General features: G+C 37.4%; 1 protein-coding gene across 1 annotated transcript in view; it reads right to left on the bottom strand.

Annotated features, from left to right (window-relative positions):
* LOC122790679 overlaps positions 1–13,450 on the bottom strand; it is an 800,254-nt gene that overhangs the window by 412,666 nt on the left and 374,138 nt on the right. Inside the window, exon 10 of the mRNA XM_044058202.1 lies at positions 5,700–5,825. Coding sequence (XP_043914137.1) covers positions 5,700–5,825 — 126 coding nt within the window. The remainder of the gene's footprint in view (positions 1–5,699; positions 5,826–13,450) is intronic.

Here is a 13,450-nt window from a genome sequence, read left to right as displayed (position 1 = left end):
GTGCTGTGTCCATACATTTTTGAGATACCATTGCAGCTTCCTCATATGCAGTTTGGCATTGGGAAGCACCAGAATACAAGATACCATGAACCCTAAGGCTTGAAGGACTGTCCTTGCAGTCAGCCCGGACTGATGAGATAGTTGATGGAAGTAAAGGGAAAGATTCTTTTGTTTGTCCGGGGTCAAAAAGGCCATCTGGGTTGCTGTATTCAGTCTCACACCCAGAAAGCACATGTCTTGAGAGGGTACTAGACTGGACTTTATTTCGTTCACAGAATACCCCAGGCATCTTAGCACTGCTATCACATATTTCAAATGCTGAAGAAGCTCGTCCTTCCCTTGAGCCAGAATCAGGCAATCGTCCAAATAAGGATAGATCTGTATTCCTCTTAGTCTGAAGAAAGCTATCACTGGAGCCAGAACTTTCGTGAACACTCTGGGCGCAGTAGACCCCTGGATGGTTCTTGCGCCATGCCGGAGATATCACCTACTAGGGAATAAACAGCCCGTAGTGTGATGGGTTAAGGCTGATAGTCAGAAGGCATAAAAGCAAAAAGCATGTAGAGAGAAGTGAGGGTGATGGGTTAGGCTTTCATCTGTATAAACAAATGATTTAATATACAGGAAAGTAGAGTTCGACTTTTACTTGTGTGAACAAATGATTCAGCAAAAGCTAAGACATGGGCAGCACAGTAGGGCAGGGAGTAGTATTGTTGCCTCACAGCAAGAGGGTCTCCGATTTGATTCTTAGCTGGGGTATCTTCTGTGTAGACTCCACATGCCCTCTCTTGGTTCACAAGGACTTTCCTCTGGGTACTCTTGTTTTTTCTAACCTCCCAATTACAGTTGTTGGGCAAATTGGTGACCCCAAATTGTCCTTTGGTGTTTAGGTAGTGCAAGTCTGTGAGGTGCAGCTCCAACACCTTGCAGTCTTCTTCCTCTTCTTACTTGACAGATAAACCCCTTGGATGGTGGCACTTATTCACCGAGTTGCCACAGGCATTTGACATGACTCAAACATGGATGGATGGATGGAAGGTACTCTATATGCTGGATTAGGCTTTCACCTGTGTAGATGAACAATTCACTAGTAGTAAGGTAGGTTATGGGGGGATTCAGCTGACAGCTCTGTAAACAACTGATTCAGTGTGGCAAGGTAGAGTGGTATAGTGATTCAGTGAGACTTCTATAAGTGTAAAAAAGTGTTTCAGTTTAGCAAAGTACTGTATGGTGGTATAGGCTTTCACCTCTGTAAATAAGCAGGTCATTATAACAAGATTTGATATGGTGGGTTAAACTTGTAGCTGTGTAAAGAAGGAATTTATTGTAGCAATATAAGGATTAGTGCATTAGGCTCGTGTAAACAAAGTGGCTGAGTGTTGCAAGGTGGGATGTGATGGGCTACAATACAGAGACTAGTGGGATGGATAAGAAAAAAATGACTGATAATTGAAGTTAAACAAGAAACTCCTACAGTTGCTTTGGAAGTACCTGTCTGCAGACATTTGTGATAATAAAGACAAAAAACTGCTCTATACATAACATGGGCATATAGCTATCTTTCAGCTAGCTAGCTAGTATCTTGGTGAATGAGTACAGATCTAAGTCGACCTTACTACACAGCAGTACAAGGCAGGAATGTGCTCTTCCACTGCTTCTATAAAGAATTCTTATTATTCAGATTAATCCAAATGCTAAAAACATTACAAGGATAAAGGTCAGTGACCCTGCAATTAAATGATCCTTTCATGTGCTTAATATTGCAATTATCCATTTATGTAGTTAATACTCTTCCCCACCTTTCTCACTTGGAGTAGAATCAAATCAATCCCTTTCAAGGACTCACACAATTTGTTGAATCGATAAATATATATTCTTAACTTAATCAATACATGCATTCTACCTTTGACACATGCCCTTATCCATACTGCCACATGCACCAAGTATAACATTACACATATCCTAAGTATTCCATTATCACCCTATTAAACTAAAGCACCCAGAACTGGGGAGTTCAAGAACAGAAAGTAGTGATGTCCAAGTGATCTGGTCAGCTGTGCAAAATCCTGTTAACTCCTTACAACCGGGTGATGCGCATACATGTTTCTGCAATTACATCCTTCTGATGCCTCTAGCTGTCAAATATTGCTTGTTCATATTTCCATTAATAATTTCAAAACAATGCTACATACAAGTACTAAAATAATTCTTCTTAAAGCTTACACTATAGCAAACACAACTGTGTGGATATTTGACATCTGTCTAGTCCAGGTAAAAAAAAAAATGTAATTCTTGTTCATATAAGATTTATTTATATTGCCATGAATTTCTTTTATTTCTAAATATCTTGACAACCAAGACCAAAACCGCTTAGCCTCGTATGAAAGCTATCAACAGGATGAACAAAATGCTGCTAACAGTATAAGTGTAACTTAAGTGGTTGCCGGGATGGTTTAAATTGTTTACAAAATATCACAAGCTTAATAGTTACTATGACTTATAAAATCCAGTTTAAGACCTGGAACCTAAAGAATGCTACTTCTATAAAAAATATTTTTTTGCTGAAGATTTTTCTATTTATACTTCCTTAGTAACCCTATGGTTCCATAAACGTGTAGACTTGTTAGATAAGGGAAGTCATAATTTGACTATCAAAAAAGCTTAGGCTCCACCCACTGGGAGTTACAGTGCAACCTTCCAGAGCTCCTTTGCAGGGAATGAGTTAAAGGCATGCTTTACAACTGCCTGCAGTGTCCAAAGTCTGTATTTTTTATGAGTAACTGCTACAAAACACAAGTCTTGTTCAGAATGTCTTTGTGTCTTCCACCAGGCTATAACGAATTCCATACTTTTCGGCCCCAGACCTTGGACCAAAGCTCCAAAGGTGGTGGTGTTTCCATATTCATAAAGGATGCGCACACCTCCAGACTGGTAGTCCAACATAGTGCATCAGAGATACTTCAGGTTCAGCTAACATTGGGTAAGACAGCAATTCAGGTTGTAGCCTGCTATAGGTCCCCAACAATGTCCCAAGACTCACACTCCACTTTCCTAAGCACATTGGAGAATATTACGGTCCAACCTAACACTCTCATACTGGGCAACTTCAACTACCCCTACATTAACTGGGAAAACTACTCATGTACCAATACACTTGCCCAATGTTTCCTGGAATTCATTAATTCCAATGCCCTGGACCAGCTCATTCTTATCCCCACTAGAGGTTGCAACATCCTTGACCTGGTCATTACTAACATGGGTGACCGTTTCTCTACACCAGTAGTTAACTCCTCCCTGGTTAGATCTGACCACAAACTAATCACCCAGGAAATCCACATCCCTCCTACCCCACCCTACCCCCGCAAAGGTAACCACCATGAATAACTTCTCCAAAGCTAATTTTAAGCTCCTAAAAACAGAGGTGGTTAAATTCATGGCACCCATGTAAATGGAGAATAGTTGCATGACCACCGAATCATACACCAATGCACTGTACAAACACATACACAAATGCATGGATCTTGCCATACTCAATAGAACCAAGATGCTCTCCTCCAAAAAAAAAGAACTGGTGGTCCCCTGCCACAAACAAACTTTGCAACAGAAGGAGGAAATGGATGTGGAATAAGGTGAAGTCCCAAGAATGGAAAAACTCCCTTATCAACCTCAACAAAAAGTTGAGATCCCTCATCAAATTCTCTAAACTAGCTATGAAAACAGAATTGCAGCAGACAGTAAGACAACCACAAGGCCTTCTATAGTTATGTAAAGAATCTCCATGGCAATACGCAGATTTGCTCTGAGCTACTGCACAATGGTACCTCCTATACTGAGCCAACAGATATTGCCAATATACTGGCCGACAGATTCAGTGCCAACTTTACCGCTCCCCCCCAAAGGACCAATCACAATACCAGTAGATTGCCAGGCATCCAGTATTACTTCTGCACAAGTTGAAACAGTACTGTCTAAGGCCAAGAACACAGCTTCCATGGGACCTGACAATATCCTTGGCTGTGTTTTACATGAGCTACAGAGTCAACTGGCACCTCACCTGTGTGCCCTCCCTGTTTAATCACAGCCTCACCTCAGGCTTTTTCCCTACCAAATGGTGCACAGCGATAGTCATCCCTCTCCATAAAGGAGGAGCAACTACAGACCCTGGGAACTATCACCCCATTAGCCTGACGAGTCTGATATGCACATCTATGGAATGCATCATCATGGACCTAATAAACAAGGATATAGGGAATCTCCAAACTCTGGATGCCACACAGTTTGCTTTTGTGAAAGGCAGATCATGCCTGCTCAGCTTGGTCGACTTCTTTGCATCAGTCACCAGACCTGTGGATGAAGGCAAGGTGGTTCATACAGCCGACATTGATCTGGCCAAGGCGTTTGATACCATTCCCCATTCAGGAATCATAGAAAAACTCAATAAGCTAGGTATTAACCCCTATATCACAAGGTGGGTTGCAACTATTTCTCTGAAGTCCAGGCCAACACAAAGGGTCTCTGACTGACAAAGTTTGCAGACGACAGCAAGTTGGGAGCTATTATTAACTCCCCAAGTGATGTTGACATCCTACAGAAAGGCCTCACTGAGACCGATGACTGGTGTCAGAACCATGGCCTTAAGCTCAATGCCAAAAAATGTGTCATCATTCCCTTTGGGAAAAACCTGGTTCCCATGAATTACCACATCGATGGTAGTCCACTGAACACAGAAGGTGTTATAAGAGACCTGGGAACACAGGTTGACAGCAGCCTCTCTTTTGACCACCACATTGCCACTGTGGTCAGAAAGTCCTTCTATGTGGCACATCTCATTACTAAGGGTTCTGCACCCAGGAAGAAAGACGTCATTGTCTCCCTCTGCTCTACCCTCATTTGGCCAATCATCGAGTACAATGCTCCATTTGGCGTGTACCTCACTAGACACCTGCAACAACTGGAGTGGCCACAAAAGTACCTCACAAAGTGGATCCTAGGCCTTAAACACATGTCCTATATGGACAGACTCAAAAAACTCCAACTATTCTCTGTCTCATATCACCTACTTAGAGGTGATCTCTGCTTGACATACAAAGCCATGTCTGACCCTGCTCTGTTAGAAATGCTACAGCTAAAGAAATCTCAATCCCTCCACTCCACACACTCCAGTGACCTCAACCTCATTACCACAATCAACAGAATGTGCTGGAGGGACAGGTTCATAACCCAGAGACTGCCCTTGTTATGGAATAGACTTCCCATACATATCAAACAGAGAACCTCACTGGTCCTCTTCAAGAGAAACCTTGATGAGTGGATGGGAAAATAGAAAATTCACCCCGGGGATCACTCCAGTGGCTTTACTCAACAGAGGCACTGGGAACTAAGGTCGGGTGGCACAATGTCAGGGTAATCCTTTGGGCTAGGTTTGTAAAGGCTCCAGGACCACTAGCCTAGTACACACATATGAACCTATGAACTATACCCACCAACTTCCACTTCAGTGATGCTGTTGTTGTGATCAACTTATTTACATTTAAAAATAAACTTTACAGCAATGCACTTAGCCTATTACCTTTACCTTTTTATACAGTCTTACCTTCAATTTTCCACTGTGCCACCTTCTCCCATTTCCCCCAAAACTATCAATATCACTAAAAAGTAAATTAATCAAAAAATGAATCATTAATGAGCTTTTCACTTACTTTTGTGCTTATTTTTAGAACTATCTGTCTGTTCTTTAACAGTGCTCCCAGTTTCATCATTATTTTCCTGTTTGACACAGTCTTCTTTAAGTAACAGCAGCAATTTCTCTGGGGGGATTTTGTACCCTGCAAATAAAAACCAAGCAAAAAAAAAACATAACATTAAATGTTATTCATCAAAAAATTGTTACACATTCTAATACTTTGCAGAATCTTAATAAATGCCTGACATGGCTTCCATCCCGTGTTTTAACACGTTAACTGCACTCAAATCAGCTGCAGAATCCCTCTATAGTAGCTTTGATTAATTTGATCTCACAGGTTTACCAATGCATGGCCTTTGACAGAGGACCACAGCTTCATCTTCAGACTTTGAAAATTAAAGGTAGCCTAACACTATTACAGGGCACAAAACCACAATACTCACAAACAGTGTAGATGTCAAACTTAAATGTCAGCAAGAGTAGAAAAATCACAGTATACTAGTTTTGCCCACCCAGGGGTTATTGCTTTAACAGACTAATTAATGCACGCCTTAATTATGTGTACTCTAAAACTGTAGCCCTTTTTACAAGAGTCTAACAGGTTTGTTGTACCCCTTTCTGTTCTCTTTGTTCATAAACTCTGCCCAGATGATAACCCACAACTTTACATGATCACCTTTACTCAGTGGGGGCAAAAATAGCAGCAACCTCCGGAAGGTTCTAGAGATTCAGTGTATTCAGTTTGTGATAATAAAGTCTATGCCCAGATATTGACAGTTACCTCTCCAAAACAACTGGCATAATATTTGGGACACTAACTCAACTTTTGCAGTAAACCATTGGATTTTACAGATCGGTGAAACAAAATCATCCAAAAATACCCAAGCATTAACCTTGATCAACGTCTATCCTTTACCATCACACACAGACAACTATCACAAAAGTCCTTAATAATCTAAAACACATGTTTATTTGCTAGCTTATGCAAGACACTTAAAAAGTCATAATAAAAAATGCTGTTTTACAAAACCACAAATGTATCCTGAAACTGATCATGCTTGGAAACAACCCACTGCCAAATTATTCCATTCCTAACACAAACAAAGCCAGTTTGTAAATAGCTCTGACCATCTACCAATTTTTTCTAACGACTGACCAATCCAAATGCTCTAGCCATTTCAGAAAGGGACACATTTCTGCCTGCAACAGCATTGTACAAAATTAATAGCAATGATTTCAATCCACCAGTATCAGATAAAGTAATCTGCAGCATGAAATTCCATCCCCTCAAACCACTGCATCTGACCATCATTGGCCACATTCAGAAAAATCATTATCAAGCACCTGTGATCCTACACTAAATGCACGTGTTTCCTGTCCTCCAACATTCATGTCTGTATCTCTTAGGTCACTTCAATGTCAGCTTCAGTTTTATTACAGAGTTGAAACCACAACTGGTTTTAGAGGTATAGCATTCTAAAAAATTACTTTTTGATTTCTTTACTTATCACCTCTTATCGTTACTATGTCTTTATATCTAGCTTCATTAAATGTCAGTTACCTGAATATCCCATAAACGACATAACTGTTTATATTTTTGAAGACTTAGACCTATAGTGATTTTTTCACACAAAACTCATTTTAAATTAAGGAAACATAATACTAGGATTATTTTCTGGTCTTTTTGTCTTCATCTTCATTCAATACAAAAAAATGGGTGTTTTCACGTTATGTGCAAAATTGCCTGCTATACCCAAGGTGATTTAGTTGTATAATGATAATAAAAATGATGTTTACACTATTAAACATAAAACATCAAATTAAATTACAATCCAAGACACTTGCAGAAGAATGTAAGCCCAATCCAAGTACTGTAGCTCCTTTTCTTTAATATAGCACTAGCAAAAATAATAAAAAGTAAAAAATACCGAATGTATATTGAAGTAGATGATAAAACAACTGTGAACACAAAGTGCTTTTTGGCCCACCTGGTTGTGAGACTTATTCAGGTAGAGGCATTCACTAAAACCAGTGCATTTAAATACAGTCCATGGTGCAAGCATGTTGTCAGCCAATGGGTGAGGCCTATTCTCAACACACGGATGATGCTATGAGGGTCCACTCAATAAGTAATTACTTCCTTTAAGAGTTTCTTTCAAAACACCCTCTGGACTTATTAAAAAGTAAGTAAATATACACACTCATCTAGTATTGTGACATAGTAAATCATACTTTAAATGTTTTATTATATATTGATATATGGATACATGGAAGTACAAAAAACATTTCTGTCTATACATCATTGCATAGCACCCATCATTTGAACCATGTGTTACTAAATGACTGCTGTTAAGAATTCATACGTATTAGCTTGTACTGAGACAACTGTTATATATTTGACATAGCTAGTTTGTCCTACAATTCATCATGTTAGTCATGACTAACATGATGAATATAATTGTTACCACAATATTTATATATATATTTTATATTCTAATGTTTAACTGTAGGATGCCATATTGCATAAGACAGAACATTTTTATACATTATTATTTTTATGCATTAGTAAATTTTACGACTTCTTTATACTTCACCATTTTGTTGTATAAATTTCAAGCATACTTATATTTTTAAATATTTAAAATATTTTCAAACATTTTTAAAAGGTTCTCATATATTTAAATATTTTTAATAACTGTATGTTTACATATTATGAGTATGATTTACTATGCACAATACTGGACAAGAGAGTGTGTATATTTACTTGCTTTTTAATAAGTCCAGAGGGTGTTTTGAAACTCTTAAAGGAAATAATTACTTATTGAGTGGACCCTCATAGCATCATCAGTGTGTTGGGAATAGCCCTCGCCCACTGGCTGATTAACAACATGCTTGCACCATGGACTGTATTTAAATGCACTGGTTTTAGTGAATGCCTCTACCTGAAGAAGTCTCACCACCAGGTGGGACGAAAAGCACTTTGTGTTCACAGTTGTTTTATCATCTACTTCAATATACATTCTGTATTTTTTATTATTTTGCTTGTGCTATATTAAAGAAAAGGAACTACATTACTTGGACTAGACTTACCTTCTTCCGCAAGTGTTTTGGATTGTTGTTTGGTCTCCTACTTTTCCTGATCAAATGAAATTATACACACTGGTTATTATTTGTCGATTCTCAGCTTCGAAAGATAAATTTGCTAGGAACATTCATAATATAATTTTAGATTAACTAAAAAGGCCAGTTGATTATTTTGGGATATTTTAATTGTCTGTGATAAAGCTGAAACTAGCTCTGACAAAATATCAAGATTTTCTGCCTGTGCAAGATTACTAAATAATTAATTACATGGCTTAAAATTAAGAGAACTGATTGACTTTAAGGAAGACAACGCATTATTTTATACTCACCACTGTTTTGGTTTTGGGACTCGCAACAGAATACACAGAGTTTATTTATATCACCAATAATATCAGTAAAATAACTGATCTGAACTGATACACATTACTATTTTAACAAATTTCTTTCTTGCCTCTACAGCCAAAAACTAAAGTGAGTATTATTTACTTTTCAACAACCTCAATTGGCTCTTAGGTAACAAATCTTCCATAACAATCAGAAAAGGAGTAAAATACCATCATACACTTAAAACCTATTAGTAAATTAAAACCCAACTTTTTATTTAAAACCTGCAAGGTAAGCATCTCATTGGTTATAATGTTACACTCCTTTAAATTTTAAAGAAGCATCCTGATTTTACTTTTTTGATTTCATGCTCATAACAGAGCTTAGACTAAAGATACCACCTCATATTTAACATTCACACATCAGCTGGATGATAATGAGATCAACTTTTGGATGTCAGTTTAAGTAAGGACAATCTGAATCATAGATTTAAAGCAAAAAATCATAGAAAACCTACTTATTCAAATTTATTCTTACATTTTACCAGCGCACATCCGATTTCTAATAAAAAAGCGGTGGTTAAAGGACAGTTTGCTCGGGCTGCCAACATGGTGAGCTTGCACATGGATTTTGATTTAGAATGCAATAAGTTGATCAACATGTTTAGAAAAAGAGGCTATCCTGATAATATACTTTATGAATTAAATGAGGAGGTAAAAGTAAAAAAGATCTAATGGTCATTTTGCACCCATTTTGAATTTTGAGAAAGATGGTATAATGACGGCAGCCAACACAGAACAAACTGATAGTTTTGTACTTTTGATAACTACTTTTATTGCACATTTTTATGAAATAAAAGTTATGTTGAAAAATTGGACAGTCATTGATGACATGCAAATTAGAAGAAAGTTGGTGCAAGGATTTAAAATGGTAGCAAGGAGAGGGAGTAATCTGAAAAATCTGTTTGAAAAAGGTACACAATCATGCTTTTAATAAACAAGTAGGAAATGTGAATAGATGTGGCATGTGTAATTACTGTAGGTGCATCCATCAGGGTCAGTCCATTGAAATGAAAGGAAAACAGTACACTATCAAAGGCAAATACAATTGTAATTCAAAGTGGATGGTTTCTGTAGCTTTGTGCCAAATTTGTTCAGCATTCTACATTGGAAAATCCACCAGAATGTTAAAGGAAAGTATTTATGAACACATAAATGCAATAAGAAAAGAAGTATTGAATAATGCGCTGGCAAAGCATGTATATGAATGCAGTAATCATCATTTTTAATTTACTGTGTTATATCAAATTGTTGCTAATGATAGAGGTGGTCCTTGTAAATTACAACTTAAAAAAGCTGAACTTACTTGGCAGCTTATTTTGTATGCTTATGTTTGGTCAGGATTAAATGGTCTTTGTAGTATTAACAGTATTTTAAAATTGAGAGCATTAAGCAGGTATATATAATCCATCCATTTATGTGAATAATGGTGGTATTTTTTTATTAAGGTAATCTGCCTGTATTTGTATGTATGTGTGTGTGTGTATATATATATATATATATATATATATATATATATATATATATATATATATATATATATATATATATATATATATTTTTTTTTTTAATATATTTTTGTACATACAGATTTCATATATTGGTTTCGTTTTTCATTGGTGCATTTAATGTCTAATATTTGATATATATTTCTATTTGATATATATTTCTGTTTGAATATGTGTATATTTTACGTAATATATACATGTTTTTAGAATGAACTATTATAAATAATATAGCAATTTTATGTAATAAGAGGTTTTGCATGCTTGATGACATTTCCTGCTTTAGAAGGGCACCAATTTTTAATCTATTTGAGGGGTTATTGTATGGGTGTGTTTATGTCTGATAATAAATTAATCGTTCCATTTATTTGGACTGCCAGTAATTTAATTTATGCTCATAACAAAGACTGACCCCAGGATTCATTTAACTCATGTAGGAATAGCATTATTCCTACACGGAGTGAATGGTGTCCATGTCCGCATCCCCCTCTCGGCAGTGCACCTTACATATTAATGAAGGATCGCTACTGATAGGGAGCTGTGGACATGGATGCTGAATGAGTGCTAGGGAGTGTGTTACAGTGCCTGCAGATCTGTAACATACCCCCTGCACTGACAAATTGCTGTATGGCACTTTACAAATCAAAACAGTGTCCTCAGACACTGAAATAACTAATGGTACTTGAAATTAATGCAGGGGGTGTGTGACAGTTACTGTCACACACACCCTCTGCATTGTGAAAGTGCCATACTACATAATTAAATAAAATAAATAAAAGAAAAAAAAAAGAAAATAATGCTTTCCTATGTGAAAGCTAAATATCCTGTTTTGGTATTCAAACTGTGCACCTACTACATTGCAAGCTGTGACTCTAACCACTAAGCTAACAGAACTGTCCTAATTTCAGCTATACATTTGTATATAGCTTCTTCTATACCTGAAATTTTGGACAGCTTCTTTAGCTAAGGGAGCTGGCCAACTTTCAGCTATAGAAGAAGCTATATACAAAATGTATAGCTGAAATTTGAATAGCTCTGTTAGTTTAGTGGTTAGAGTCATGGCTTGCCATGTAGTAGGTGTACGGTTTGAATACCAAGACAGGACATTTAACTTTTACATGGGAAAGCAGTTTTATTTTTTTTTATTTAATGGTGTAGCAATTAATATTTGTTAACCATGGTAGTTTAGCTGGTCCAAAATCCCAGTGCCAGTGGAGATAGTGTCCCATACAGTACAGTCACACCCCAAGGTAATGTAATGAAAGCACCTAGGGGGAGGTCATGTAAATTATACAATGACTGGTTATTGATATTCCAAAATGAGCATGCTGATTGTTCAGCCCAATCAGTGTGCCCATTGTAAATCCTTGCATATACCAATGGGAAAATGTCCGGATGCCCCAACTCTATTCCATTACTGTATACTGTAATTTTATATATTCTTTAACAAAAAAAACTTAATCTGGACTCTGGACATAGCAGAGAAACAGGATGGAGAAAATACTAGGAAAATCAAGTACATTATTCAAAACTAAAGACACATACCTGATTTTTCTTGTATTTCCTCCATTCGCTCTCTCTCCTACCCCAAAACTGTCAGACATTTGATTTTTGCGTATATTAAAAAAAATAGAAAACAAAAATAGAGCAATGGAGACATTTTCTGCGTTGCTTCCTTTGCAAAGCACTGATGTGCACTGGGTATGCGTGGGAACGCAAGTCCCATACGCATGCGCAGTACATCAGAAAAAGCTCTCAGATACTGGAAAAACATGGAAGGACAACACGGCACTGGTATAAAAAGACATTTGTTTAAGAAAAGTAAATATTTTCTCCTAAATTATGTCATTGTATAATAGCAATAACCGACCCCGTGGCCTGTGGTTGTGGTATAATAAGATTTACCCATGGTTGCCTTTATTTAATCACTTGAGCTTTGCCCTCATTATTAAACCACAACAACCGTAGGTAAATCTTAATATACCACACCGACATTGTCAGTTATTGCTTAAGTAAAATATATGCACTTAATAATAATGCATCAGTAATGAGTAATTAATATTCAATTCTGACTTCTTTTTTAAATGAAAACATTTGTTTGCCCTTTTCTCAGTTTTGCTAAGCACTGCTAAGCCAAGCTAAACAATGCTTAAATGGGACCTGTCAGAGCAATACGTAGCAGTGCTCAGATCTGCTCAGCTGGCTTGAGGATTGCTAAGAATTCCCATTCTGAGTAGTATTTAGCTCAGCTTAGCAGAGATGCACACTGCTAAGCACTGCTCAGCATTTGCCACCTTAAGCACTGCTCAACTCAGCTTAGTGGGTTTGTGCACTGCTCAGCCTGGCTCAGCATTTTTAAAAATGGTCCAATGATGGCAAAGGGTGGGAATATGGCATTATTAAATGGCACAGGTGGGAATACTGGCAGGAAAGTAATGAGGTTAAAACTACCAACATAACAATTGCAACAAAACCCAAATTAAAGGTCATGCTGCAAAATGCTAGGAGTCTAAATGTGAAACTGCACTCATTGCAAACAGTCTTAGCCATGGAAAATCCTGACATCTGTGCAGTCACAAAAATATGGTTCAAAGCTGTGGAGAGCACCCCAGCCATACCTGGTTACTCATCCTATCACACATTCAGACCCCAAACTGCAGGTAGTAAAGCCAAAGGAGGAGGAGTTTCAATATATATTAGAGACATACACACCGCCAGGCTGGTCAAATGGAATGATGCACAGGAGACACTCCAGGTGCAGTTAAGCATTGACGAGACCCCCTATGCAAATCATA

Source organism: Protopterus annectens, chromosome 16.part0, assembly GCF_019279795.1.
Source record: "Protopterus annectens isolate FY-2018-M chromosome 16.part0, PAN1.0, whole genome shotgun sequence".
NCBI lineage: Eukaryota > Metazoa > Chordata > Ceratodontiformes > Protopteridae > Protopterus > Protopterus annectens.
Note: the sequence above shows the minus strand (reverse complement) of the source record. Positions and strands in the feature narration are given on the sequence as shown.